The sequence below is a fragment of the Anolis sagrei genome, chromosome 5 (genome assembly GCF_037176765.1).
Source record: "Anolis sagrei isolate rAnoSag1 chromosome 5, rAnoSag1.mat, whole genome shotgun sequence".
NCBI lineage: Eukaryota > Metazoa > Chordata > Lepidosauria > Squamata > Dactyloidae > Anolis > Anolis sagrei.
The window spans coordinates 100,459,361-100,487,300 of NC_090025.1; the positions used below are offsets into that span (position 1 = coordinate 100,459,361).

The following is a 27,940-nucleotide window of genomic DNA, read 5'->3' on the forward strand; positions in this document are numbered from 1 at the left end:
ACACCAGTCCACAAGCGGCTATTTGGCTCTCCAGGCCACTCTATAGCCACACCTGCCTTTCCAACACTCTCCCTCAGGAAATATTCCACTCACCCTCAAACTACCCTCTTCCCTCAGCTTGAAATTCAATTCCCTTAAAATCCCTTCTCTCTCTGTCTGATGTTCAATCACTTCTCTCTCTTCCAGAAGCTGCCTGCCTCCCTTTTACACTGACAGCTTCAGCTCCTCCCATCTGTCCTAGCCAATCCTGGGGCAGCTAAACTCTTCCCCTCTGCTGATCTGGCTTTCCTTGTATTTCCCTCACCAAGATGGAGGCCGGCTCACTGTCTCTAAAGGCTTTGGCTTCGGCCTACAAGGTATGATTCACTACAGTCCCATCATTCATGGTCCATCCTCCTCCAAACTGCAGTAGGATGTTGAACAGTTATTGGCGAGGGTCTCAGTGCTCTCAGGAAGTGAGTGAAGTTACTTCAAGTCCCATCATCCATATCCAAATTCTTCCAAACCGCACCAGGATGTAGAGTGGGTCATGTGGGCTCTCTGTGTGAATTATGGTCCTGATCTATCATTGTTGGCAGATGTAATGGTCTCAGAAAGGGAGTGCAGGTATGGCAAGTCCCATCATTCATGGTGCATCCTTCTCCAAACCGCACCAGGATGTACAGTGTGGCATGGAGTGCGTTGTAATGATTTTTTTTGGTTTTTTTGGCTTTTTTAGTCCCTTCTGCTGTGTTTTTCAGTGTTTTTATGAGTGGTGGTCACTCGTTGGCCTGAGAGATGTCTTGTGTCCAAATTTGGTGTCAATTCATCCAGTGGTTTTTGAGTTCTGTTAATCGCACAAACGAACATTACATTTTTATTTAGATAGATATTATTAGTAAAGCATTTTGTACCACCGATGACGCATCCAGAGCATACTTGCCCAAAATGACAAACTTTAAGTACTGATGGAGTTTCTCGGGCTTAACCTGGCACAATGTGAGTTGTAGTTGACCCACAACCTTATGCATTCTGTTCCACTAAAAAACTGACTGGGTTGTTGTAGGTTTTTTCGGGCTATATGGCCATGTTCTAGAGCAGGGGTCCACAAACCTTTTAAACAGAGGGCCAGGTCACTGTACCTCAAACTGTTGGAGGGCCGGATTATAATTTGAAAAAAAAAACATGCATGAATTCCTATGCACACTGCACATATCTTATTTGTAATGCAAAAACACTAAAACAATACAATAATTAACATGAAGAACAATTTTAATAAATATAAGCTTATTAATATTTCAATGGGAAGTGTGGGCCTGCTTTTGGCTGATGAGATAGGATTGTTGTTGTTGTTGTTCTTTCAAGTCGTTTCAGACTTAGGTTGACCCTGAGCGAGGGCCGGATAAATGACCTTGGAGGGCTGCATCTGGCCCCCGGGCCTTAGTTTGAGGACCCCTGTTCTAGAGCATTGTCTCCTGACGTTTCGCCTGCATCTATGGCAAGCATCCTCAGAGGTTGTGAGGTCTGTTGGAACTAGGAAAATGGGTTTATATATCTGTGGAAAGACCAGAGTGGGACAAAGGACTCTTGTCTGCTGGAGCTAGGTGTGAATGTTTCAAGTGACCACCTTGATTAGCATTTGATAGCCTGGCAGTCAGTTTGAACAGAAAAAAATATAAAGGAGTCTAGCAGTACTTTTGAGATTAAGGGAAAGACATCTCTAGTGTAAACATTTTTGAAAGCTTATGCTAGTAATGTCTTTCTCTGGGCCCTCTGGGTAGTGAGGTCTCTTCCAAATATCCTCGGGTACCCAAGCGAGCAGAAGAATAACAATCCAGGCAGCCAACCAATCGGGGCTTAGCTTCCGAGATGCGGCTGCCCGGATTGGTCAGCGACCCCCGCTTGACTGGGGCTGGCCAGCGGCGCGCGCAATTGGCCTGCTTTGGGACCTGAGGATGCTTTGGGCGTGCAGCGGCTCCTCGAGACAGACAGGAGGCTCTCTCTCACACTGTCGCCAGCCTCGGAGGAAGAGGAGGAGTTGCGGTCCTCTCGCTGGCTGGAGCCGGCCGAGGAAGAGCAGCCGCCAGCGGGGCCAGGTAAAGGGAGGCGGGCGGAAGAAGGAAGGAAGGAAGGAAGGAAGGAAGGAAGGAGGGAAGGAAGGGAGCCAGCGCTCTCGATCTGATCTGCAATCCAGGCAGGAAGGGAGGCTTTGCAGGATTTGACCCATTTCTCAGGCTAAGCTGGAGGCCGTGTCCGTTGAGCTTCTCCTGCCCTTTCCGTCCTTGGGGAGAGGCAAAAACCCCATTGCTTTGGTCCCAGAGAGCCTCCTTCCTTTCCCTTCCTTTCCTTTCCTTTCTCTATTCCCCTTTCCTTTTTCCTTTCCTTTCCTTTCTCGATTCCTTTTTCCTTTCCTTTCCTTACCCATACCTTTACCTTAACATTAGGTAAAGGTAAAGGTAGTCCCTTGACATTAAGTCCAGTCATGTCTGACTCTGGAGTGTGGTGCTCATCTCCATTTCTAAGCCGAAGAGCCAGCGTTGTCCGTAGACACCTCCAAGGTCATGTGGCCAGCATGACTGCATGGAGCGCCGTTACCTTCCCGCCGGAGCAGTACCTATTGATCTACTCACATCTGCATGTTTTCAAACTGCTAGGTTGGCAGAAGCTAGGGCTGACAGCGGAAGCTCACGCCGCTCCCCGGAATCGAACCTGCGACCTTTCGATCAACAAGCTCAGCAGCTCAGTGCTTTAACCCACTGCGCCACCAGGGGCTCCATTAACATTAAGCATTAACATTAATACTTAACATTGAGCATTCTCAATTAGCAGCCCATTAATCCAGTGTTATTCAACCTGGGGGTCGGGACCCCTTCGGGGGTCGTAAGGGGGTGTCAGAGGGTCATCAAAGCCCATCAGAAAACAAAAGTATTTTCTGTTAGTCAAGGGGGTTCTATGTGGGAAATCTGGCCCAATTCTATCATTGGTGGCGTTGAGATTGCTCTTTGATTGTAGATGAACTATAAATCCCAGGAACTACAACTCCGAAAAGTCAAGGTGTATTTCCCCCGAACTCCACCAGTATTTATATTTGGGTATATTGAGTATTCATGCCAAGTTTGGTCCTGATCCATCCTTGTTTGAGTCCACAGTACTCTCTGGAGGTAGGTGAACGACAACTCCAAAACTCAAGGTCAATGCCCACCAAACCCTTCCAATATTTTCTGTTGGTCATGGGAGTTCTGTGTGCCAAGTGTGGTTCAATTCCATTGTTTGTGGAGTTCAAAATGCTCTTTGATTGTAGGTGAACTATAAATCCCAGCAACAACAACTCCCAAATTACAAAATCAATTTTTGAGTGATGGTCACTCCTTTGGTTACTAGGTGTCTTGTGTACAAATTTGGCGGCAATTCGTCAAGTGGATTTTGAGTTATGATGTCACTCAAAACAAACAGACCACACACACACACACACACACACACATATATTCTATATATATATACACACATATATATTCTATATATTTTCTATAACAAAGAGAGGAGAAATACTGCCCTCTGACTTTTAAGTCTGGTCTTCACATCTTCTTGCCGTGGGCCTTATATCCCAGGAACTGATCCCAGGTTTTCTGCTTTGATCTTGATTATATGAAGCCCCTTTCACAAAATCCCACATTTTCTGCTTTGGACTGGAATATATGGCAGTGTGGACTCCTGCAACCCAGTTCAAAGCAGATATTGTGGGATATGTGGCTGTGTGGAAGGGCCCAGGGTTAATATATCTTGGTGTAATTGCTATTGTTTGTCTTCAATTTGCTTCTAACCTATAGTGACACCATTACAGGGTTTTACTGGCGGAGTATTTCTGGCAGCATCTGTCCCTGTTGAATTTCTGCCTTTGATTTTCTGGGGAATGATAGATAACATAGCCATACCAAAAGGTATACACATATTGTTGAGCCAGGGCAGTGAATAGTTTGTTAGTAATATGCATGAAACTCGGTAAGAAAAAATATCTGTAGTAAGCTTATTTGTGTTGCAGAATAATTACGGGCAGTTCTTCCTTGTTATATTTATTATTTATTATTTATTAACTTTATTTGTACCCCGCTAACATCTCCCGAAGGACTCGATGCAGCTTACAAGGCCAAGGCCTCAATAAAACAACAGTATAACAATACACATACCCCATAAAGCAAATCAAAATATTAAAATATTAAAGCAATAGACAGTAAACAGTAAAAACAATACACCATAACACAGTAAAACTAAGGCCGGGCCAAGTATAATGGGTACAGATTAAAAGTGCTGAGTATGCCGAGTGAAATATAAGGATTTTTGGGTAAGTGCCATGTGCGGACAATCTTAAATCTCTAATAAAGTGCTTCTGGGATGTGTTGCTGGTGTTTCCTATTCTGGAAATGCACACCGGAATAGCCAGGTCTTCAAGCTCTTCCTAAAGACTGCCAACATTGGGGCTTGTCTGATGTCCTTGGGGAGGGCGTTCCAGAGTCGGGGGGCCACCACAGAGAAGGCCCTGTCCCTCGTCCCCACCAACCGCTCTTGCGACGCAGGTGGGATCGTGAGCAGGGTCTCTCCGGATGAATGAAGGGAGCGTGCAGGTTCATAAACAGAGATGCGGTCACGCAGGTAGGCAGGTCCCAAACCGTTTAGGGCTTTGTAGGTGAGCACCTGCACCTTGAACTGGGTCCGGAAAATGAACGGCAGCCAATGGAGCTCCTTGAACAGGAGGGTTGACCTCTCTCTGTAAGGAGCACCAGTTAACATCCTGGCCGCCGCCCGTTGGACTAGCTGAAATTTCCGAGCCGTTTTCAAGGGCAGCCCCATGTTGAGCGCATTACAGTAGTCCAATCTAGAGGTGACCAAGGCATGGACCACCCCGGCTAGATCAGCCTTTGCGAGGTAAGGTTGCAGTTGGCGCACGAGTCTCAATTGTGCAAAAGCCCTCCCGGACACTGCCGACGGTATTTACTGTGCCTTTATCCTCCTTGTGTAGTAATAATAATAATAATAATAATAATAATAATAATAATAATAATTTATTTATACCCCACCACCATCTCCCCAAAGGGACTTAGGGCAGCTTACATGAGGCCAAGCCCTACAACACATCAGTAAAAACAAAACAGCAAGCAAAACAGTACAATTAATATAACTTACATATAAACAATATCACAGAGAATTTAAAACCTTATGGCCGGGCCAGATGTAGTAAATTAATTTTCTTTTTACTACAAACTCTGAAAGATGCTTATGTACCAGATTTTAACTGCCTTCTTTTGGGAATAGAAATAAGTCCCGAACACACAAAAAACAGATCATAAGCATCTTGTTCTTAGCACAATTCTTCTCCAAATGGTCTTTTATTTGCTTTTCCTGAGGTTGTATTCCTCAACGTGATATCAGGTCTATCTTTCTCCAGAGTGTGTTAGCTCGTCTTCTGTTTAGTATATTCTTGTTATTGTTTGAACTCTGAAATCATGGAAAATCCTGATCTTAAGCCATAAATTCCATCTGTCCGGCTGGGTTGTAAAGCACTGGTTGTCTGCATGTGGCTGCTGGATTATTTACTCTTTCTTCAGATGTAGTTTCTAGTTTTCCTTTGAGAAATCTTAGCCATGTTAACAGTAACAGCAGGACTGGGCATCCGGATGCCAAAGAGCACTACCCGAGGTCAAATAACAGGCTGTCATCATTGGTCAAAATAGCAGTGCTAATGTCTTCTATTTTTAGTTGCCAAGTCAGAGTAGCTCCTGTGTCATGTCCCTTCTTAAAGGATGGGCGAGGGCCCAATTACACTAAAGGAGTCAATTCTGTCTGTTCTTGTAAGCTAAGCAGGTTCAGTCCTGGTTAATACTTGGATGGGAGATCACTGACAATACAAGGTGCTGTAGATTATATTGCAGAAATTGGCAATAATAATAATAATAATAATAATAATAATAATAATTTATACCCCACCACCATCTCCCCAAAGGGGACTCGGGACCGCTTACATGAGGCCAAGCCCAGAAATACAATTACAACAAAATACAATAAAATAAAACCAAACAACAAAATTAAAATCACAATAAGATAAATAAAGCATAGGAATACAATAAAAACAAAACAATGCAATGAGAAATCAATCATAGTGAGCGGGCCACGTGTATAACATGAAACGATAAAAACGCTGGATGAGAAAATGAAAAGGGAAATGTTTGTAAGGGATAAACTTGTTGGAGACGAAGTAGTGAAGAACAGGCTTTCACATAAGTGGAGAGAAATACAGTAAAAGTACAACATTGTGGGAGGAACGACAGAAAGGAGGTACATAGTCACTCTCCGAAAACTCACTAACTCTGTTGCTTGTCTAAGAAAATCCTATGAAATACATGGGTTGCCATCAGTCAACCGCTGACATGAAGGCACAAAGATGTACACAAACACAATGTAGTAATCTAAACAAATCTCTACTAGATATTTGTAGTTAAAATTTAGTACCATTTGTAACCTGGCTGTCAGTAGTTCAATTAACACAAAAACGTAAAGGCACAGTTTTGGTTTTGATTGATATTTAGTATTATTTTAAAAATCCAAAACACCACCTTTATTGGATCAGTCAAAAGGGATAAAATACTAACTTTCAAATGGCTTCTTCATCAGGCACATACTTAAAAATTATTGTGTGGGATGGGTTGTTGTTGTTCATTCCTTCAGTCGTTTCTGACTCTTCGTGATCTCATGGACCAGCCCACGCCAGAGCTCCCTGTCGGTCGTCACCACCCCAGCTCCTTCAAGGTCAATCCAGTCACTTCAGGGATGCAATCCATCCATCTTGCCCTTGGTCGGCCCCTCTTCCTTTTTCCTTCCATTTTCCCCAGCATCATTGTCTTCTCTAAGCTTTCCTTTCTTCTCATGATGTGGCCAAAGTACTTCATCTTGGCCAAGATGATGTGGGATTGGTAGCATCCACATATTTAGTATTTAGGTATGTGATATTGGCTTGTAGTTTATTTAATGTGTTTGTATGAATATGTATCTTCAAGTTGCCTGATGATTCATCGTAACCCCATTTATTTTATAGGGTTTTCTTAGGCAAGGAATACTCAGAGGTGATTTTTCCAGTTCCTTCCTCTGAAATATAGCCTACAGCATCTGGGAACATTGACAATCTCCCATTCAAGTAATAACTATTAAGTAGACCCTGCTCAGCTTTTAGAATAAGACAGGGTCTAGTGCCATTACAGTAATCTAATTTTTTAAAGGAAAAGTACAAAAAGTAGTTCACCTACTTTATTTATACCCCACTACCATCTCCCCAAGGGACTCGGTGCGGCTTACATGAGGCCGAGCCCACAGTACATCAGTAAACAAAAGCAATAACAAAAACAACCAATACAAAACAATATAAATCACATAAACAAGAAATGAACAATAACAGTAACACACAAGCATTTAAAAAACCTATGACGGGACCAAATGTAATAATATAAAATTTAATGTGCCAGTAGTAAACAGGTTTGTTTTGTGTATTGTCGAAGGCTTTCATGGCCGGAATCACTCAGTTCTTGTGGGTTTTTTCGGGCTATATGGCCATGTTCTAGAGGCATTTCTCTTGACGTTTCGCCTGCATCTATGGCAGGCTTCCTCAGAGGTCTGCTGGAGCTGGGAAAAAGGGGGTTTATATATCTGTGGACTGACCAGGGTGAGACAAAAGGCTTTTGTAAGTTGGGCTAGGTGTGAATCTTTTCAACTGACCACCTTGATTAGCATACAATGGGCTGACTGTGCCTGGAGCAAACTCTTAATGAAAGGTGCTTAGATGTCCCTGCCTGTTTTTCTCTCTGCTGTTTTAATTTTAGAATTTTTTAATACTGGTAGCCAGATTTTGTTCATTTTCATGGTTTCTTCCTTTCTGTTGAAATTGTCCACATGTTTGTGGATTTCAATGGCTTCTCTGTGTAGTCTGACATGGTGGTTGTGAGAGTGGTCCAGCATTTTTGTGTTCTCAAATAAAATGCTGTGTCCAGGTTGGTTCATCAGGTGCTCTGCTATGGCTGATTTCTCTGGTTGGAGTAGTCTGCAGTGCCTTTCATGTTCCTTGATTCGTGTTTGGGCGCCGCGTTTGGTGGTCCCTATGTAGACTTGTCCACAGCTGCATGGTATATGGTAGACTCCTGCAGAGGTGAGAGGATCCCTCTTGTCCTTTTCTGAACGTAGCATTTGTTGGATTTTCTTGGTGGGTTTGTAGATTGTTTGTATGTTGTGTTTCCTCATCAGCTTTCCTATGCGATCAGTGGTTCCCTTGATGTATGGCAGGAACACTTTTCCTCTGGGTTTGTTTTGTTTTGTTTCTGTGCCATTCACATAAATAACATGGCAACGTGTCTGATTGTATTTGTACATCACAAAGGCCAAACTGATATGGGCATCTGCATTCTGCCTCTTCCCCATCTTAGGAGTCATGCTTTTTGACTTGTGACCTTTTCCCCACATAGCCTGAATCACTTCTGACAGTATAGCCAGACCAGAAAAATTGGGTGTTGCAGCAACATCAGAAGAGTATAGATGACCCAACTTTTCTTATGAGCCCAGGCTCTTCTTTGTGGAAAGACTTCACCAAAGACTTGAATAGAACTGTCAGTGCAGCAAAATGTGAACCCCACATTTTCAAGGCATTTTCATATAGCAGGAACACAAAGTGTACAATATAAGAACAACCTTGTAAGCTCCAAACTTCCAATTTAGGGACCGCTTATTCAGCATATTCTCAGCAGTCTCTGGAGCCCTTCCCCCATGACAGCGGCCCAGTGTCCTTCAGTTGCTAGTGCCAGGAGTCTCCAGTCTAAGAAATAGTCTAGGACAGTGATTCTCAACCTTGCTAATGCTGCGACCCCTTAATACCGTTCCTCATGTTGTGGTGACCCCCAACCATAAAATTATTTTCGTCACTACTTCACAACTGTAATTTTGCTACCGTTATGAATTGTAATGTAAATATCTGATGTGCAAGATGTATTTTCATTCACTGGACCAAATTTGGCACAAATATACAATATGCTCAAATTTGAGTACTGGGGGGGGGGGTTGGGGAGATTGATTTTGTCGTTTGGGAGCTGTATTTCTGGGATTTATGGTTCACCTACAATCAAAGAGCATTCTGAGCTCCACCAATGATGGAATTGAACTTTGCACACAGAACTCTCACGGCCAACAGAAAATACTGAAAGAGTTTGGTGGGCATTGACCTTGAGTTTTGGAGTTGTAGTTCACCTAGATCCAGAGAGCACTGTGGACTCAAACAATGATGGATCTGGGTCAAACATGGCACGAATACTCAATGTCCAAATGTAAACACTGGTGGAGTTTGGGGAAAATAGATATTTGGGAGTTGTAGTTGCTGGGATTTTTAGTTCACTTATAATCAAAGAGCATTCTGAACCTCACCAATGATAATATTGGGCCAAACTTCCCACACAGAACCCCCATGGCCAACAGAAAATACTGTGTTTTCTAATGATCTTTGGTGACCCCTCTGACATTCCCTCACGACCCCCCCCCCCCCCCAGAGGTCCTGACTCCCAGGTTGAGAAACACTGGTCCAGGATATAATGTTTTCCCATTGCTACCTCCCAATTAAGACCAAAGCCTTAACAATTATTTTTTATTTATTTATAGTATTTATATTCCACCCTTCTCACTGTGCAGGGCAGATTACAATGTACATATACATGGCAAACATTCAATGCCATAGGCACACAACATATATAGACAGACACACAGAGACTATTTAACATTCCAGCTTCATGAGGGTATTCTGGCCACCAGGGGAGCTGTTGCTTCACCGTCCATTTGTGACACTGATGGAGTACTTTCCTCATTCTTTACATGCTTGCTGGATATTTTTATGGTGTCATAAATGAGTTAAATTAGCCTCCCTGCATAAGCGGTCCCTAAATTTCCTACTTGACAGATGCAACAGTCTTTCGGCTGCAAAGGTAGACAGCGAGCTACACAATGGTCGGAAGCTCACTCTGACCCGGACTGGCTTCGAAATCATGACCTTTCAGTCAGTAGTGATCTAATGCAGCTGACTCCCAGCCAGCTGTGCCACAGTCCCAGTGCTAACAATGATACTAGTAGCAATTAACATATGGTAAAAATATAAATACAGCAGTTGAACATAGTAGTAGGTCTGCTGTTTTGGTATTTGCCTACACATAAATGAGACTTTGTTTCATTCTTTAAATTTGCCATAATCTCAGGGGTCTTTTTGCACAGTTCAATAATTTCCATCACATTCATTTTTCTGACTACAGCTGAGTCTCTACAGAGGTACCTAGTAGGCCTGGGCGGTTTCGTTAATAATTCGTTAATTTTTCCAATTACAAAACGATAACGAACCATTCTGGAGCAATTATTTAAAAAAACGAATTTTTAAACACGTTTTGTAAATGCTTCGTATTTCGTTATTGTATTCGTTTCGTTATTGTTCTGAGGTCGTTTCGTTATTATTTCCGCATGTCTGGGCCAGTTTTATGGTTTAATTAGTGAAAAAAAAATTATAATATCACACCAACAATCAAGAACAGAGGGAGAGGGAAGCTTCAGAAGTTTTTGGAGGTTTTTTAGCGTATTTTGCGGTCGCGTCCGCCATTAACGAATCGATTCGTTATTGTTTCGGAAATCGATTCGTTAATTTTTTACCATTTACGAAATTTCGTAAATATCGAACTTTTTAAAAGGAAAATGTTGTAATTATTTTAAATATCGAAACAAAAAAAACCCCCAAATACAAATCGATTTTAGAAACAATTTTTTCCGTTGTTACCCAGGCCTAGTACCTAGCATTCAGTCTCCAGAGTAATGGTATGCATACATGGGATTAGTCCAGTTGATGTGCCAAATTTTTAAAATTGTCTTCTTTGTTGATCAGTTAAAGTCTACCTGTATTCTTATTTCACAGGAGTGGGAGACATGGATTCAGCTGAAAGGACAACAAATCGAAGTGAACAAAAATCAAGGTAAAAACAAGCTGATCAATGATATGCATTTTCAAACTCTATGTGAGTCATGCTTGTTGCTATTTTGTAGGGGGTTTTTTTGACATACAAATAAAAAAACCCTATGAATAAGTTGTGTAATGCTACCAAAACCACCTATTCTCCCCCCCCCCCCCCTTACTATTACTGTTGGTTGGACAGACTAGTTAGTCTCAATGGCAACCAAAACAGAAATGCAAAAGCAGTCCATTATTTTCTATAGGGCCAGATGGAAATCCATTTGACATCTAACCCAGTAGCTGCAGAGGTGCCCACTCTGGCTACCTTTAGTGGTGTACAGTGAAAACAAGTCCAAACACTCCTTCTAGCATGCTGAGGTGACTGAATGAATAAGTCAGGTGTTGGGAATTTAGGGCCTTCTACATATTGCCCTGCTCAATAGAGTCAGTGGTATTGGATCATGAGGGCTATACTTCAGCAACATCTGGAGAATCACACATTTCCAGCCCTGGTCTACATATGCTTATCAGAGACATTAAGATACAGTGGACACGTGCTTTCAAAAGAACGTATTCAAAAGGATCAAGGTTGCAAAAGGTGTCCAAATTCACTCACATCCAAAGGGCATGTAGCAGCAGACACATAAAGGTCTGCATGAGCTATATCTCTGTAAATAGTCTCAACCCCAGTGAAAAGACTAAGGATCTCATCACATCAAGACTGGGATTTGCCACACACTGTGGTGATCCCCACAGAGTGCCGCCAGGAAATCAAAAGACACTTACTTCTTGGGAGGAGAGCAATGACCAATCTCGATAAAATAGTGAAGAGTAGAGACATCACATTGGCAACGAAGATCCACATAGTAAAAGCAATCGTATTCCCTGTAGTCACCTATTGATGTGAGAGCTGGACCATAGGGAAGGCTAAGCAAAGGAAGATAGGTCCTTTTGAACTGTGGTGTTGGAGGAAAGTTCTGAGAGTGCCTTGGACTGCGAGAAATTCCAACCAGTCCATACTTCAGGAAATAAAGCCCGACTGCTCATTGGAGGGAAGGATAGTAGAGGCAAAGATGAAGTATTTTGGCCACATCATGAGAAGACTGGAAAGCTGGGGAAAAAGGAAGGAAAAAGGAAGAGGGGCTGGCCAAGGGCAAGATAACAAAGATTATTATTATTATTATTAATAATAATAATAATAATAATAATAATAATAATAATCTTTATTTATACCCCGCCACCATCTCCCTGATGGGGACTCGGAGTGGCTTACATGAGGCCAAGCCCGGACAACTTATTACAGCAATAAAATCAAAACATAAACAGCGAATAACAACATCATCATTTTTTAAAAAAAAAACAGTAATAAAATAACATTCTAATAAGCACAGTCACAATAACGATAACAATGGGCGGGCCGCATGTAAAGGATAAGACAATTAAAAAGTGTAATGAGGTAAAATAGGAGCAGGGTATTTACGGAGGACTCATAAACACACAGAGTTGTGTGTTGTGAAGATGGATGGATGGTATCCTTGAAGTGACTGCCTTGACCTTGAAGGAGCTGGGGGTGGTGATGGCCGACAGGGAGCTCTGGCGTGGGCTGGTTCATGAGGTCACAAAGAGTTGGAAGCGACTGAATGAATGAACAACAACAAGTGGTGATTCCGGTGGGACCTGCAGAACCTATGCCTCGTATTGGCCAGCTTCCCCTCACCCCATCCAATGGGGGAAGTATCCGCTGCCCAGCTTCCCCCTATTGTTGCCTATGCAACACGGGAAGCCTCCCTGTTGCAGCCACAGTGCCTACGACACTCCCTCTTCACTTGCACCACAGAGCCATACTGGAAGTAGATCTACGTCATGGGATGGGAGCCTGCAGGCTCTGTGCTGCAAGTGAAGAAGGAGTGTTGTACGATGAGCAATTTTGTCGTAATAGTGAAATCAGAAAAGTTTTGATTTTTGACTACAGTTTGCCAGCCAGTCCAAACTGTGCACCCACAAGACTTCTTTTCTGCAGTCAACTAGGAATGGAATTAAAATGCTGACTCGACACAGAACAACTAGTCATGCTTTTCCTTATCACCAGTATCCTGCTAATTTTTCAATCCTCATCAGCAGAAATCCTCCTCTAAATTAATTAAACTGTTTTTCAAAAACATTATTCTAACACTGCCCATTCTTGTCATTGACCAAATGTTTTTTAACCTGTTAGCCAAATAAAATAATTACTTGATTGAATATAGGTATGTTCAGCATGACCAAAGGTAGATTTTCTGCTTGGTGTCTGCTGTCTAGGAAATTTTTAAAAAGCCTTATACGGAGACAACCCCAGGAGCTCCTGTTGGTAATTGGAACTGGCGTGAGCGCAGCGGTGGCACCCGGAATTCCAGCCCTTTGCTCTTGGCGGAGCTGCATTGAGGCCGTCATTGAAGCAGCCGACCAGCTGGAAGTGTTGCATCCAGGAGATGTGGCTGAATTCCAGAAGAAAGTGGTCAAGGAAAGAGATTTGCTTGTGGTTGCCCATGACCTCATTCGAAAGATGTCACCAGTAAGTGTATGTTTATTGCTTTGCAGTGATTCTGAATAAATGCTATTCCGGATGTGTCAATCTATATAAATAAAAATGTAATGTTTTATTTGTGGGATTAACATAACTCAAAAACCACTGGACCACTCAGCGGTTGGGTTTTTTTCCCTTGTTCAGGAGCGAGGGGCGGGGGACGGGTTCTTTTAACACAGGCTCTATATAGGCATTTAGCCTTGTGGGGGTAAGTTCTTTCCAGTTATTGTTTATTTTTTGAGTGGAGAACATAAATTGGGTTGTTAGGTGTATCGTGTCCAAATTTGGTGCCAATTGCCCCAGTGGTTTTTGAGTTTTGTGAGTAGCACAAACGAACATTACATTTTTATTTCTATAGATTTATAGCATTCCTACTCCGCCCTTCTCAACTTCCCGGGGTGGGGTGGGGCGTCAGGGCGGCTAACATAGGCAACAATTCAATGCCACAATATCAATAAACAACAATATAAAACCATGGGGCTGCCCTTGAAAACAGCTCAGAAATTCCAACTGGTCCAACGGGCAGCGGCCAGGATGTTAACTGGGGCCCCTTACAGAGAGAGGTCAACCCTCCCGTTCAAGGAGCTCCACTGGCTGCCGTTTATCTTCCGAGCCCAATTTAAGGTGCAGGTGCTTACCTACAAAGCCCTAAACGGTTTGGGACCATCCTACCTGCGTGACCGCATCTCCATTTATGAACCCACGCGTTCACTTCGTTCATCCGGAGAGGCCCTGCTCTTGATTCCACCTGCGTCACAGGTGCATTTGGTGGGGACACGTGACAGGGCCTTTTCTGTGGTGGCCCTCCGACTCTGGAACACCCTCCCCAAAGACCTTAGACAGGCCCCTACATTGGCAGTCTTTAGAAAGAACTTGAAGACATGGCTGTTCCGATGTGCCTTGCCAGAATAGGAATCTCCAATAACAAGTCCCAGAAGCACTTTATTAGAATTAAGATCGCTGCACACCGCACACTGCACTTGCCCTATAATCCTTACATATCACCTGTCACATCAGTACTTTTAACCTTCTACCCATTACTCTGGCCCGACCCAGTTTTATTGTGTCTTGATGTATTGTTTATTGCTTGTTGTTTAATATTGCTTTAACTGTTTTAATTTGCTTTAGGTGTTGTATTGTTATGTTGTGTTTTGAGGCCTTGGCCTTTGTAAGCCGCATCGAGTCCTTCGGGAGATGCTAGCGGGGTACAAATAAAGATAATAATAATAATATTAATATGAATATATAAAATTTAAAAATAATACTATTCATTAAATAGTCGCACTTCCCCAGACTTCAGATAAAAGTATAAATTATATTGACTTTTGTACAATTCTGTAAAATCAATCACTGTAATGGATTATTATTTTTTGGACAATATATGACAATATTTTGAATTCCCATAATATCACGTAGAGTTATCAAAAATGGTATCTAGGGAACATGTTTTTATGGTGCTATACAGGTGGCATGAAAGGGCAGATGAGTTGTCATTTTTAATTACTGCTTTGGTTGTTTTCACACATGAAAAAGGGAAGATCTTGTCCCCTGTGACATCAGCGCCCCTCCCCTAGCAATAATGTAATATTATGTAGTACTAGTTTTATGAATGATGTAATAGTACTATGCTAGTTATGTATTATGTAGTATGTTGTATGTTGTATGTACTTATGACTTGTAAGCCGCTCTGAGTCCCCTTCGGGGTGAGAAGGGCGGCATATAAATGTCGTAAATAAATAAATAAATAAATAAATAAGATCCCCAAATTGGGAAATGCAACACATCATCGCCAAGCCAGTTGAAATAAAGTTGTCATTGAGCCAGAGATTTTAGAGATTTATTTCCTTGAGTCCCTCTGAAAATCACTCTAGCTGTGATTTAAATTTGCTTGCATGCAAGTATCCAGCTTTCAGGCTGTTGAGCTATTGTCCAAAAAAGTTGAGAGAGTTTTTTTATTATTATTTGGGAAACGTGTTCTCCTTTGTAGACAGAGATCAGGAGTTCACACATGTCTTCCTGGATCTTGGTTGTTTGTGTTCAGAGGCATTCTGCATTCATGTGAAATCCCAGCGGGCTGCGCTCAGCTGTCAAAACCCAGTCCTCATGATCCTGGTTGACTGTAAATACATACTCAGTCCAAGAGATGTCTTAGTAGGATTACTTCTGGCTGTTTGAAGCTGTGGGTGGCAGAAAGCGGCGATATGGGAATTTTTCTTTCACCGGATTTTTAATCTTGTGCATATTTACAGGGTTTTTTGTATCAAAAAGACATCCCAAAATAGTAGTGTTTAACCCTAAATAAGATATACAAGGAAGTAAGCCAGGCATACAGTTACAGCCTGAAATGATCAAAGACTTAGAGAACTTACTTGTTTGGCAAGCCCAAAACATCAGAGACTTCTTGGTACAGAACTGTGTTTGGCAAACTGTAGCTCATAAGCTCCATATGGCCCTCTAAGCCATTTCTGTGATCCCTAGTGGAATTAACATGTGTATCTTCAGTATATATAAAAGCCAATGTATACACTCGTATGCTTGTATGCACATTTGTACCACAAAGGCTTTTAGATGATGATGATAATAATAATAAAACTTTATTTATATATCTCTCTGTCTCCCTGAGGGGGACTCAGGGCGGTTTCCAAGTAACATCACCGAAACATGCAAAGTAAACAGCATAACAGAAAATTAACAAAACAACATAAGCATACAATTATCACAATAACACATGTATATTAAAAATAATCCTTCCTATTCAGAGCAATTAAAAAGCCGAGCCAAGGCTAGTGCAAACTCAAAATATGAGGGGGGCGGGAATTAAGTACAGTGCTGTAACAGGCTAATGGCAATAGCCGGTACAGGTCTGTGGCTGCTCATTTCCAGGGCCTATTAGAGGGATGACTGGGGTAATAGGTAAGAGTGCAAGGCCATATTCAACAATGTTTGGGCTGGACTAGAACTGGTCATTCTCAAAGGCTTGTTGAAACCACCAGGTCTTCAAGCTCTTACGAAAGGAGGGGAGGGATGGGGCCTGTCTTATTTTCCTTGGAAGGGCATTCTAAAGGTGGGGGGCCACCACCGAGAAGGCCCTCTCTCTCGTCCCCACCAACCATTCTTGTGACGGCGGTGGGAGCGAAAGGAGGGTCTCCCCAGAAGATCTTAGAGTTCATAGAAGGAGATGCGATCGTGAAGATAGGTGGGGCCCGAACCATTTAGGGCTTTATAGGTCATAACCTGCACCTTGAATTTGATCAGCAACTTATCGGCAGCCAAGGAAGCTGTTTTAATAGGGGCGTTGTATGCTCCCTATAGTTTGCTCCAGTAAGGAGCCTGGCTGCTGCCCGTTGTACCAGTTGAAACTTCCAGGCCGTCTTCAAGGGCAGTCCCATGTAGAGTGCATTGCAGTAGTCCAGTCTGGATGTAAGCAAGTCAGACTTCACGAGGTATGAGCTTGGAAACTAGGCTAAAACTCTATAGGACTGCTCAGTGTTAAGACAGCTATGCATTTGGTGGCTTCAAGGTTTAGTAAAACTTTGCTTACATTTTTTAGTACTTTTACTAAAGCTTTTATTTCTCTGTGGTGATGTTATTATTTTTCTCCCCAGCGCACAGGAGATGCCAAGCCTAACTTTTTCCAGGACTGCCTAATGGAGGTCTTTGATAACTTGGAGCAACACATTCAGAATCCTGTTCTCCTGCAGGCAATCCTCCGACTCATGGAGAGAGGCACAATGGTGCTTACCACCAACTATGATAACTTACTCGAAATTTTTGGTCAGCAACAAAATAAGCCCATGGTATCTCTTGACTTGAAAGATAAGGACCAGGTATGATAAGACTGATAAATATGCTTTGCGAAATTGTCCATCTCCACTCTCTGTTTAGAAAACATACATCATTTAACACTGTAAGAGAATTTCAGCTAAAGAGAAACCAATTTCTGACCGCTAGTGTCCTAGCTAATGAGGGGTAAAAGTCTCCAATTTGGGATGTGTAGTCAGATGAAGCATCCTTTACAATAAGTTCTTGTCCTTGTTTCATGGAAGCCTTGCTTTGACGATTCATGCTAATATCCTTCTTGTTTCATGGTTTTGATTCCTGGATTTACTGATTACTTACCCAAGCCTTGGATCAATGTATTCCTGATTTTCTAGATTATATTAGAGATGTGTGGACTTTGCTTTTATGGACTTTGCTGAACTCTACCTTGGACTAATTTGTTCCTGCTTATCTTCTTACCTAATTGGATTTACCTATTTCTTTAAAGTGCTTTTTTACTTTGCTGCTTTTTACTTATCTTCAATAAAAGGATTGTTTTTCCTATTCAACGTGTGGTGTTTAAAGTCAGAGGATTATTCCTGTTCTAGAGTGCAACAGCTACTATCTGTGATTTCCTGTATCCATGCAAAGTCCGGATACATATTCCTCATGATAAATTGCCAATAAAATGGTGTGGTCTAGTTTTGAGGTGGGGCATTTCTGTTCAGATTTGTATGACTTTAAAACACTGAAGAGAGCATATAACACAGTTGAAAAAAAATCATTCTTTTGAAGTTTGACCTCCTGCTTCACAGTATGTGGCAGTATTAACACACTGTTTGGCTTTTTTTTAGGTTCTCCAGTGGGCAAAGGGACACGTCCAATATGGAGTTCTTCACATTCATGGCTTGTATACTGACCCCTGTGGAATGGTGTTGGATCCTTCGGGATATAGAGATGTTACTCAAGATGCCGAGGTGATGGTATGTGAACCTTGAGATCAGAAAACTATTTTCTTGCAGGCCACACAACCTGAAAATTAGCAATGCTTTTAATGTAGATTCTAGTGGGAACTGGAGTGATAGGATCAGATAGATATACAGTAAGCATTTGTGATCTATTAAAATGGTTTGAATGTACTTACAAAACTGGGGGGTGCTGGTGCTTTGTTTCTTAAGTGTTTCTAAAGTATACAGTGATAAATTAATTACTATAATGTAACAGACTTTTGTTACTATTTCTTTATAGTAATCACATATGCACATAATTAAAACATTGAAGTGAAACTTGCTACAATTGTAGAACATATTTATCTCTGTTAGCCCTCCAAATTTCAGAACATTTTACTTATTCACTGAGTTTTGGGGAATGTTCAACCTTTTTTATAAACAACTTTAAAAAAACCACTAGAGCTATCTATTTGAATTTTATATACAATGGACAAGTTAACCAGGGCATCAATCCCCAGAAGTTTCAGAAAAATTCACACATCTACAGATTTTGGTTTTTTTTTTTTAAGTTTAGACAAAGACAATTCCACCCCCCCCCCCCCAAAATGCGACAACATCAGTCGCCTTGAATGTCTCTCTGTCTTTAAGACACACAACCACATAACTTCAACTTAACACAGATTTATACTATTACTTACTTACTTTAGACCTCTTTGCAGATTCAATAATTTTATTTATTATTATTATTAGACTGACTCTAAATGGCTGCTGCAGGCCAATGCTGAGCATTGAATTCTGAGAAATGTAGTTTAGGGCAGGGTCTTTTGCATTTTCTGTCACAGGAGGCCTCACCTTCCCAAACTATATTTAAGATGGCCGTGTTCTCAGTCTCCCTCCTATTAACTTTGCTAGTCCCACCCACAGTGCCTTCCGTATGGCAATTGGGCCAAAGAAAAAGGATTGGTTTTTAAAGCATTTTATGTTTTCTTGGCTTTACCAAAGTTTATTTATTTATTTATTTATTTACATCACTTATATCCCGCCCATATCAGCCCGCAGGCTGCTTAATGCTTGTACTGAAAATTAAACTGGCCTTGGGAGAGATCCAAATTTCTAACCCCCTCTTTCTGCATATATTTAATATCACTTTGTATGCACAAATTTAACATATTTGATTTGAAATACGAATTACAAACGAAATTATCCACAAGCCTAATATACAGTATGAATAATACTTTAGTGAGGCTCGTGGCTTAAAATTTCATGCCCCACAGTGTGATGACTTCCCTAACTTTCTAGGCCAGGGAAAGCCCAGAGTAAGCTCAGAAAAGTAGGCCCAGGAAGTTTCAGCAGCCATTTTAGGAGGGTGCCTGGGGGCATCCATCTTAGAAACTCATTTCCTAGAGGGGGCGGTGCTTAGGAGCAGCCTGGAGGGAAATGTGGGGAGTTTCTGATTGGCTGAGAGAGAATGGGCAGAACTTAACTTGAGAAAAGGAAAAAAAATGCCTTTTAGGGTGCATTTTAAAATCTGACAGCTCAGTTGGAGATTGGGTTTTGGTGTGAAGGAGAGTCAGGGAGTGTGTGTCGGAGGAACAGAGTTAGAAAAGCCAGAAATTGGTCAGTTAGTCAGCAGAGTTAGTTAATTAGAAGATTTATAGCTATTACATAGTATAGCTAGTGGAGTGGAGAGACAGATCCAGAAGGAAAGGACTGTCTGCATGGAGTTTCAAGAATACTAGACAGAGGGAAAACCTGTTAGTTTCTTGAGGGAGTGGAGAAGAGTTATTGAAACTAAGTGCTGAACTGTTTATTAAAAGTAATAAACAGTTCCGTTTATTCAATATTGCAACCGCTAAACTAGTGCCTGTATTGTTCAGGGTCTCTCAAATAAACATTATTTGTTCATAACAACTGACTCAAGTGTGCCTCTGTGGGAGAAGCTTAAAGCAGTTTATAGAAATCAAGGTTAAATGGTGGCAGCGTGTATCTTTATTGTTACACTTTGCTTACAGTGGGAAGATGTGAGCAGAGTTTTGTTGTATAGGTGGAAAGAATTATACTTGTGTACTTTGTATGAAGTCCTGATTGCATTAGTAATATGCATAGAATGTCCCCTAGTGAGTGGCTTGTGCCATTTCTTGTATGTGAGTAGAAATTACATAGTTTGTTTGTCTGCACTTTAAAAACTGGTCATACCACATTTCTGATCTTTGTCCTATTTTTATGTTTACCTTTTGCTGACATGTATATGTGAAAACATATGCAATGTATGTAAGTTATATAGAGCAAATCAGTTGTAACTGGAGTAGGAAACCCGAAGACCCCAAGCTCTTGCTGGTTTCAGCTTCCATCAGCCCCAGGCAACATGGTCACAGGGGTGCCGTAGAACAGCTTCCTCTTCAAGGTTTCATGTTCCTCACATCTACTTTAAAATGTCTTGAAATACCTTGACTTGTAATTTTCCTTTTCCTTGCAGGAGACTCTGCAAAACCTGTATCGGACAAAATCTTTCTTGTTTTTGGGCTGTGGGGAGACCTTGCGCGATCAGATATTTCAAGCCCTCTTTCTATATACTGTCAAAAACAAAGTGGATCTCGAACATTACATGTTGGTGCTCAAAGAAAACGAGGACCATTTTTTTAAACTACAGGCAGACATGCTTTTACACGGCATAAAAGTCGTTTCTTATGGGGATTCCTTTGAAAGCTTCCCTGAGTATGTTCAAGGTCTCACAACTCAGATCTGCAAACAGAAGAGTCCAGGTACTGTGTACAGTATCAAAAAATATTGTGTCAGGGCAACTTTTACTGTCTTCCATTTATCCATAGTTCTTGGTTATGCATTTTTCAGGAATAAAAACCATTGCTTTATGTTCATGGAAATCTGTTTTGCGAGAAATTTATTATTGACAAGCCATCCCCCGCCATGCGTTGCTGTGGCCCAGTTTGTGTATATGTGTTTTGTGTGTGTATATGTGTGTGTATATATTTGTGCATATGTGTATTTATGTGGTTATGCATAAATACACATGTGGTTATGCCAAAGGCCCCAGTGTCGCAGTGTGTTAAACCGCTGAGCTGTTAAACTTGCTAACCTTATTTATTTTATTTATTTATTTAAAAGTTTTGTATACCGGCCTTCTCACCTCTCTTGAGGGACTCAGACCGGTTTCCAACCATAATATCACATACAATCAATAAAACATCATAATACATATTACAGTAAAACATTAAAACAGCAATTACACTCAATAACTATAATGGTCAGTTGTCACACTAAAATCGTCACACTAAAATCATCCTCCATCCATATCTCAGGGTGTTGGCTCACTTGTCGAATGCCTGTCTCCATAACCAGGTCTTCACCTGTTTCCTAAATGTCAGGATAGACGGGGCGGTTCTGATGTCCAGTGGGAGAGAGTTCCAGAGTCGAGGGGCCACCACCGAGAAGGCCCTGTCCCTCGTCCCTACCAGACGCGCTTGCGAGGCCGGTGGGACCGAGAGCAGGGCCTCTCCAGACAATCTTAATAATCTTGATGGTTCATAGGGGAGAATACGTTCGGAGAGGTAAACAGGGCCGGAGTCGTTTAGGGCTTTATAGGTTAACACCAACACTTTGAATTGTGCTCGGAAGCTAATTGGCAGCCAGTGGAGCTGGTGTAACAGTGGAGTGGTGTTCTCCCTGTACCCAGCACCCATTAGTAGTCTGGCTGCCGAGCGTTGGACTAGCTGCAGCTTCCGGGCAGTCTTCAGAGGCAACTCCACGTAGAAAGCGTTGCAGTAGTCTAAACGGGATGTAACCAAAGCGTGGACCACCGTGGCCAAGTCAGGCTTCCTGCTACATGACAGTGATACCAACTTCCCCTGAGAAAATTCCCCGCAAGAGCTACATGCCTTGTAAGCTTACTTTCCAGATAACCCTTTTATCACCATGGATTGCATATTTATAGAGTTTTCTACTAATTGTTACAAGCTACGTATACAGGATTGCTGTGAATATAGTCTGTGTGATTTCAATGTATTTCTTTCCATGCTCACATGTTCTTATTTTTCAATATTAATTTTGTGCATTTAAAATAGTTTCTTTTGTTACTATCAAATTTAGACAATCTAATTGGTCACTTATTTTTCATTATTTTCCCCAGATACAGATCGAGTGGACAGCACAACACCTTTGGGTTGAGTATATTTTAAATTTATACCTGTATTTTGTAATAAAAATATGTAGAATAGAAGTTACCACTTAAAATAAGAATTCTCTATAAAATTATCCTTATTCAAAGGTCTCTTCCCATGGATATTCTAAAATCATGAATGTTTCCCAGACCAAGGGGGGCAGGGAGACACTCCATATCTTATGTGGATGTCAATTGATCGCAAAAGGGCTTTTGTGTCAATATTATATGAAAGCAGAAGAGCTGAAGCAAAGTCCTGGAAGTTTAGTTTGATTATGTGTGCAATTTGTAACTTTGTTTGTCTTTCCAGGAGCATCTTGTTCGGACTGTGCAAAGCGAAAGCTAGGAGAAAGTGGCAGTGACCAAAATAAAAGAGCAAAGCAACTCAATAATGGTAATTCTTATCAACAGTTATTTTTACTTGTCTTAGGAACTTTCAATGTGTCTTTAATTGTACGTTATTCACAATGACATGCCCTCACAAAGCATCTTGCCAATGTGATGCTGGGGGGGGGGGGGGCAGAATAATGTGAAATAATTTGATTACTCTAAATGCCAAATAACAACAACAACAACAACACTTTATTTATATTCTGCCCTTCTCACCCCGAAGGGGACTCAGGGCGGATCACAGTACACATACATGGCAAACATTCAGACAAAACAGAAAGGAGGTGTGTTCTTTCGATGCTATGGAAGGTTGGGCTCGAGTCCAGCCACAGGGGGTGCTGTCGCTCCATCCTCTATGATAAAGAGCCGTCAAGACTTCCTCCTTCCTTTTGGTCGCCCAGCATTTTCTGGTCTTCTTTCTTTATGGTGTTGCAAAACACCTCCCCCGCTTTTAGCAGTACTTAATTTCTCTAATTATAGCTAAAGCTGTTTTCGAATTGCTTAGGTAAACAGTGAGCAGGGTTGACAGTCGGCTGCTCACGCTGACCTGGGGCTTCGAACTTGCAACCTTTTGGTTGATCTTATAGTTGCTGGTAATTTACCAGCTCTGCTTAACCTCCGGCCCATTATTTTAAGTATGATTTAAAATAAGTGAAACAGGAACACACAGAAAGTGGGAAACAAAAACAAAAACAAAAAAAACCTGACATGTACAGGTAGTCCCCAAGTTACAAACTTACAAAAGACTCCTAGTTAAGAATGGGGCTGAGACAACAGTAAGTGAGAGCATCGGGATTGTGGCGCAGCTGGCTGAGTGTCAGCTGCATTAAGATCACTCTGACCAAAAGGTCATGAGTTCAAAGCCAGCCCAGGTTGGAGTGGGTTTCCAACCAATTGTGTGTAGTCTGTTGTCGACCTTTGCAACCCAAAAGACAGTTGCATCTGTCAAGTAGGAAAATTAGGTACCACCTTAAAGTATGGGGAGGCTAAATTAACTGATTTATGAGGCCAAAAAGAAGACTCCAGCAAAGCATTCCAGCGGGGAAGCATGCGGGGAATGCGGAAGTGCTTCATCAGCGTCGCAGATGGACAATGAAAGCGACAGCTCCCCTGGCGACCAGAAAAAGTTAAATAGCCTCTATGTATGTCTGTATATGTTTGTATGTCAAAAATTGGCATTGAATGTTTGCCATATATGTGTACACTGTAATCCGCCCTGAGTCCCCTGCAGGGTGAGAAAGGCGGAATATAAAAGCTGTAAATAAATAAATAAATAATAAAAATGAGATAAATCTACATCTAGGAAGGGAAATTTATTTCTAGGAGAGTTATCAGTCCAGTGTGCCACGTTTGGTTCAGTTCCATCATTGGTGGAGTTCAGAATTCTCTTTGTTTGTAGGTGAACTATAAATTCCAGCAACTACAACTCCCAAATGACAAAATCAATCCTTGGGTTAGTAGGTGTCTTGTGGCCAAATTTGGCAGCAATTCGTCCAGTGGTTTTTGAATTATGTTAATCCCACAAATGAACATTACATTTTTATTTATATAAGATAGACTCAGAGGTTTCTTGTTACGTTTGCGTAACACACCACACACTGCAGTTGACCCACGAACATGTCACAACTCAGTTTGGAAAGTTCTGCTGTAGAGAGTTGGAGAAACTTTGTTGTATTACAGTGGGATTTTCATTTTTCAAAATATCTTATGGTACTCTGAGGTTAAAAAGGGGAAAACATAAAGCAAATGATCTTGTAATGGTCTTGGAAGGGTTTACTTCCCTCTATAGGCATAGAAGCCTATAACTAAAAGTTACGGATAGACTGAAAACCATTTTTCTCTACAAGATCAGGTTTGTGGCTGAACTGTGACACATCTGTGTGAACCAGGCCCATTCCCTGGGATAGTTTTGAACGTGTGGCTAGCCTTTTTCTAGCTGTCAGGACTAATAATCTGCACTATAGTTTGCTATTGTGAGTCTTACAATGTGAATTGTGTTGTGTCTTGCAATGTGAATGTGTCAAACAAAAAATCCCAAAAAATGTTTTTTGCTCAAGCTTGCAAAACTGCTTTTCAGAGAAACAATTGCTTTCAAACATTCATTGTTTGTACTTATTGCAACTCTAATTTTCACTGACCTGCCTCTATGCATCAGCTACTATTTCTAAAAAGCGGTTTTGTTTTTAAAACAGACACTGCTGAAGAATCCGGTCCTTGTGAATATGTGAGGATGTGACTTCAAAACAACTATATGCTGCGACTGTGCCATCTATTTAAAACATGAAGAATCATGTGGAGGATAGAGGAAGCCCTTAACTGCTAAAGTTTAACTAAGTATGTGATGAAGCGTCTATCCTTGTGAAAATGGGCTAACTATGTGTAACACTCCTATGTGGTCAGGATATGTTAACTGCAGAAGTGACTTTGAACCAAGACTGGCTTGGTATAACCTAGCTATCTCAGGGATAAAGTATTGCAAGAGGTTTGGAAATATCATTTTACTTTGAATTTCCTTGACGCATCATCTTTCCACCTGGTGTCAGTTAGACAGAGGACTATATCTTCTTCTAACAGAACGGGTGTTTAATATCTTCCATTAGAGTAACTGCATGAGAAGAATGGGATGGAATCCAAAGATTTTCTTCCAAGGGCAAAAAAAAAATTGGAGAACTGCTAAAGAATTTACTTCATATGCTGCTATATGGAACTGATTTGACAATCTTCCTTCCTGTGAATGCGTGATGAATTTTTTCAAAGATTTTAACTGATTTATTGATTATTCTAAAGCCTTTGACTGTGTGGATCATAATAAATTGTGGCAAGTTCTTGGTGGTATGGGCATACCAAATCACCTTATCTCTCTCCTGAGGAACAGTAAGGACTTACTGAGCAACAGTAAGGACTGACCATGGAACAACAGACTGGTTCAAGATTGAGAAAGGCGTATAGCAAGGTTGTATACGCTCACCCAACCTATTCAACTTGTATGCAGAACACACCATGAGATGTGTGGAGCTTGAGGAATGCAAGGCTGGGGTGAAAATTGCTGGAAGAAACATTTACAACCTTAGATATGCAGATGACACCACTTTGATAGCCGAAAGCGAGGAGGAGCTGCGGAGCCTTCTAATCAAGGTGAAAGAAGAAAGCCCAAAAGCTGGGTTGCAGTTAAACATCAAAAAAACCAAGATTATGGCAACAAGAATGATTGACAACTGGGAAATAGAGGGAGAAAACATGGAGGCAGTGACAGACTTTGTAATTCCAGGTGCAAAGATTAGTGCAGACTGCAGACAGGAAATCAGGAGACGCTTACTTCTTAGGAGGAGAGCAATGACCAATCTTGTTAAAATAGTGAAGAGTAGAGACATCACACTGGCAACGAAGATCCACATAGTTAAACAATGGTATTTCCCATAGTCACTTATGGATGTGAAAGCTGGACCATAAGGAAGACTGAGTGAAGGAACAGAGATGCTTTTGAACTTTGGTGTTGGAGGAAAGTTCTGAGAGTTCCTTGGACAGCGAGAAGATCCAACCAGTCCATACTTCAAGAAATAAAGCCTGACTGCTCATTGGAGGGAAGGATAGTAGAGCCAAGATGAAGTACTTTGGCCACATTATGAGAAGAAAGGAAAGCTTAGAGAAGACAATTATGCTGGGGAAAATGGAAGGAATAAGGAAGAGGGGCCGACCAAGGACAAGATGGATGGATGGCATCCTGGAAGTGACTGGATTGACCTTGAAGGAGCTGGGAGTGGTGACGACCGACACGGAGCTCCGGCATGCACTGGTCCATGAAGTCACGAAGAGTCGGAAACTACTGAACGAAAGAACAACAATAACAACAAACTGTTTATAATGTGAAGGTTAAATGGGATTTTTTTTCCGTGTCAGGAGCAACTTGAGAAACTGCAAGTCGTTTCTGGTGTGAGAGAATTGGCCGTCTGCAAGGACGTTGCCCAGGGGACGCCCAGATGATTTGATGTTTTTATCATCCTTGTGGGAGGGTTCTCTCATGTCCCCTCATGAGGAGCTGGAGCTGATAAAGGGAGCTCATCCGCCTCTCCTCAGATTCGAACCTTCGACCTGTCGGTCTTCAGTCCTGCCGGCACAGGGGTTTAACCCACTGCGCCATGGGAAATGATAGATTTAAATGCGGATGGACCATTATTCCACTTTCTGTAATGGGAAAAGCACCTCTATGTTTGAAATGGAAAGAATTCCATAAATGTAAAGTGGCATATATTTAAATGCCTATTAATGAGCATTTAATAGTACTAGGATAGTAATGTTAAAATAAATTGGTAACACTGACAAATAGAAAATTTAAAATTTGGATATTCCCCTTTAAGAGGCACACATGCTTTGGTCATTGGTGGACCTCAAGTATTTGAAGTATGAAACTCATTTATTCTAACAGTAGATTGATGGGTTTTTAAAAAATTGCCATTTGTTGAAAAGGGGTTGCCTTTTAATATTTATTTCTGATAAATTAATTGTTAAAAGTGTTAGGGTTAAAAGTGTTGGATTATATATTGTACAAAGGAATCCAAACTCAAAAGACGTATTTTGGTGGTAGTAGCAATGACAATGAGGTTTGTAATTTGCTACCCAACAGAAGGCCAAACCTACCAATGTACTTTTCTCTGCATGGCTCTTCCTTCCTTAAAGCCTGGCAAATTAAGCATAGAATGAACAGTAAGTAGCCAGTGATGATGTAGAACTAGTTCTGAGATCTTGAAAGATCAAGCCGATCTCAAAGCAAACTGGAAATATCGCCCATCATTCTCAGTGCTACTTCGTACATATCTGTTTGTCACGTGAACCACCATGAAGCTGTTTCTGTAGATATTTTGGATTCTGGATTTTCATGTTTACAATTCTAAATATTACTAAGAGAAAACTTAAAGATAATATCTGTGAACCAAATGCTTTTTCCCTTTATGTTGTTTCAAGAAAAAAAACTAAAAAAAGAAGAAGAATGTAGTTATCAAACCACTTCTAGCTCTTAAACAAGCACTTGTGGAATGCTAACGGTTCTTTTCTTTCTTATACTAATGCCATATGGTTTATATATTTTGTAAGGTTTTTAAATAGAACAAATAAAATATTAAATGCAA

At 41.3% G+C, this 27,940-nt stretch overlaps 1 protein-coding gene across 3 annotated transcripts; it reads left to right on the forward strand.

Annotated features, from left to right (window-relative positions):
• The first annotated feature begins 311 nt into the window (after positions 1 to 311).
• Positions 312 to 27,940, forward strand: LOC132776465 (protein FAM118A). Of its 3 annotated transcripts, none has more exons than XM_067468918.1 (9): positions 312 to 356; positions 10,946 to 11,003; positions 13,280 to 13,532; positions 17,150 to 17,371; positions 18,158 to 18,286; positions 20,730 to 21,015; positions 22,398 to 22,430; positions 22,738 to 22,821; positions 25,010 to 27,940. In XM_067468918.1, the coding sequence occupies exons 2-9, from the start codon at positions 10,957 to 10,959 to the stop codon at positions 25,051 to 25,053; spliced, it is 1,098 nt and encodes a 365-aa protein (XP_067325019.1). In that variant the 5' UTR covers positions 312 to 356; positions 10,946 to 10,956; the 3' UTR covers positions 25,054 to 27,940. The 3 variants fall into 3 exon arrangements, with proteins under 3 accessions (XP_067325019.1, XP_067325020.1, XP_067325021.1); XM_067468920.1 differs by lacking the exon at positions 312 to 356 and adding an exon at positions 1,930 to 2,075; XM_067468919.1 differs by lacking the exons at positions 312 to 356; positions 10,946 to 11,003; positions 13,280 to 13,532 and adding an exon at positions 1,923 to 2,075.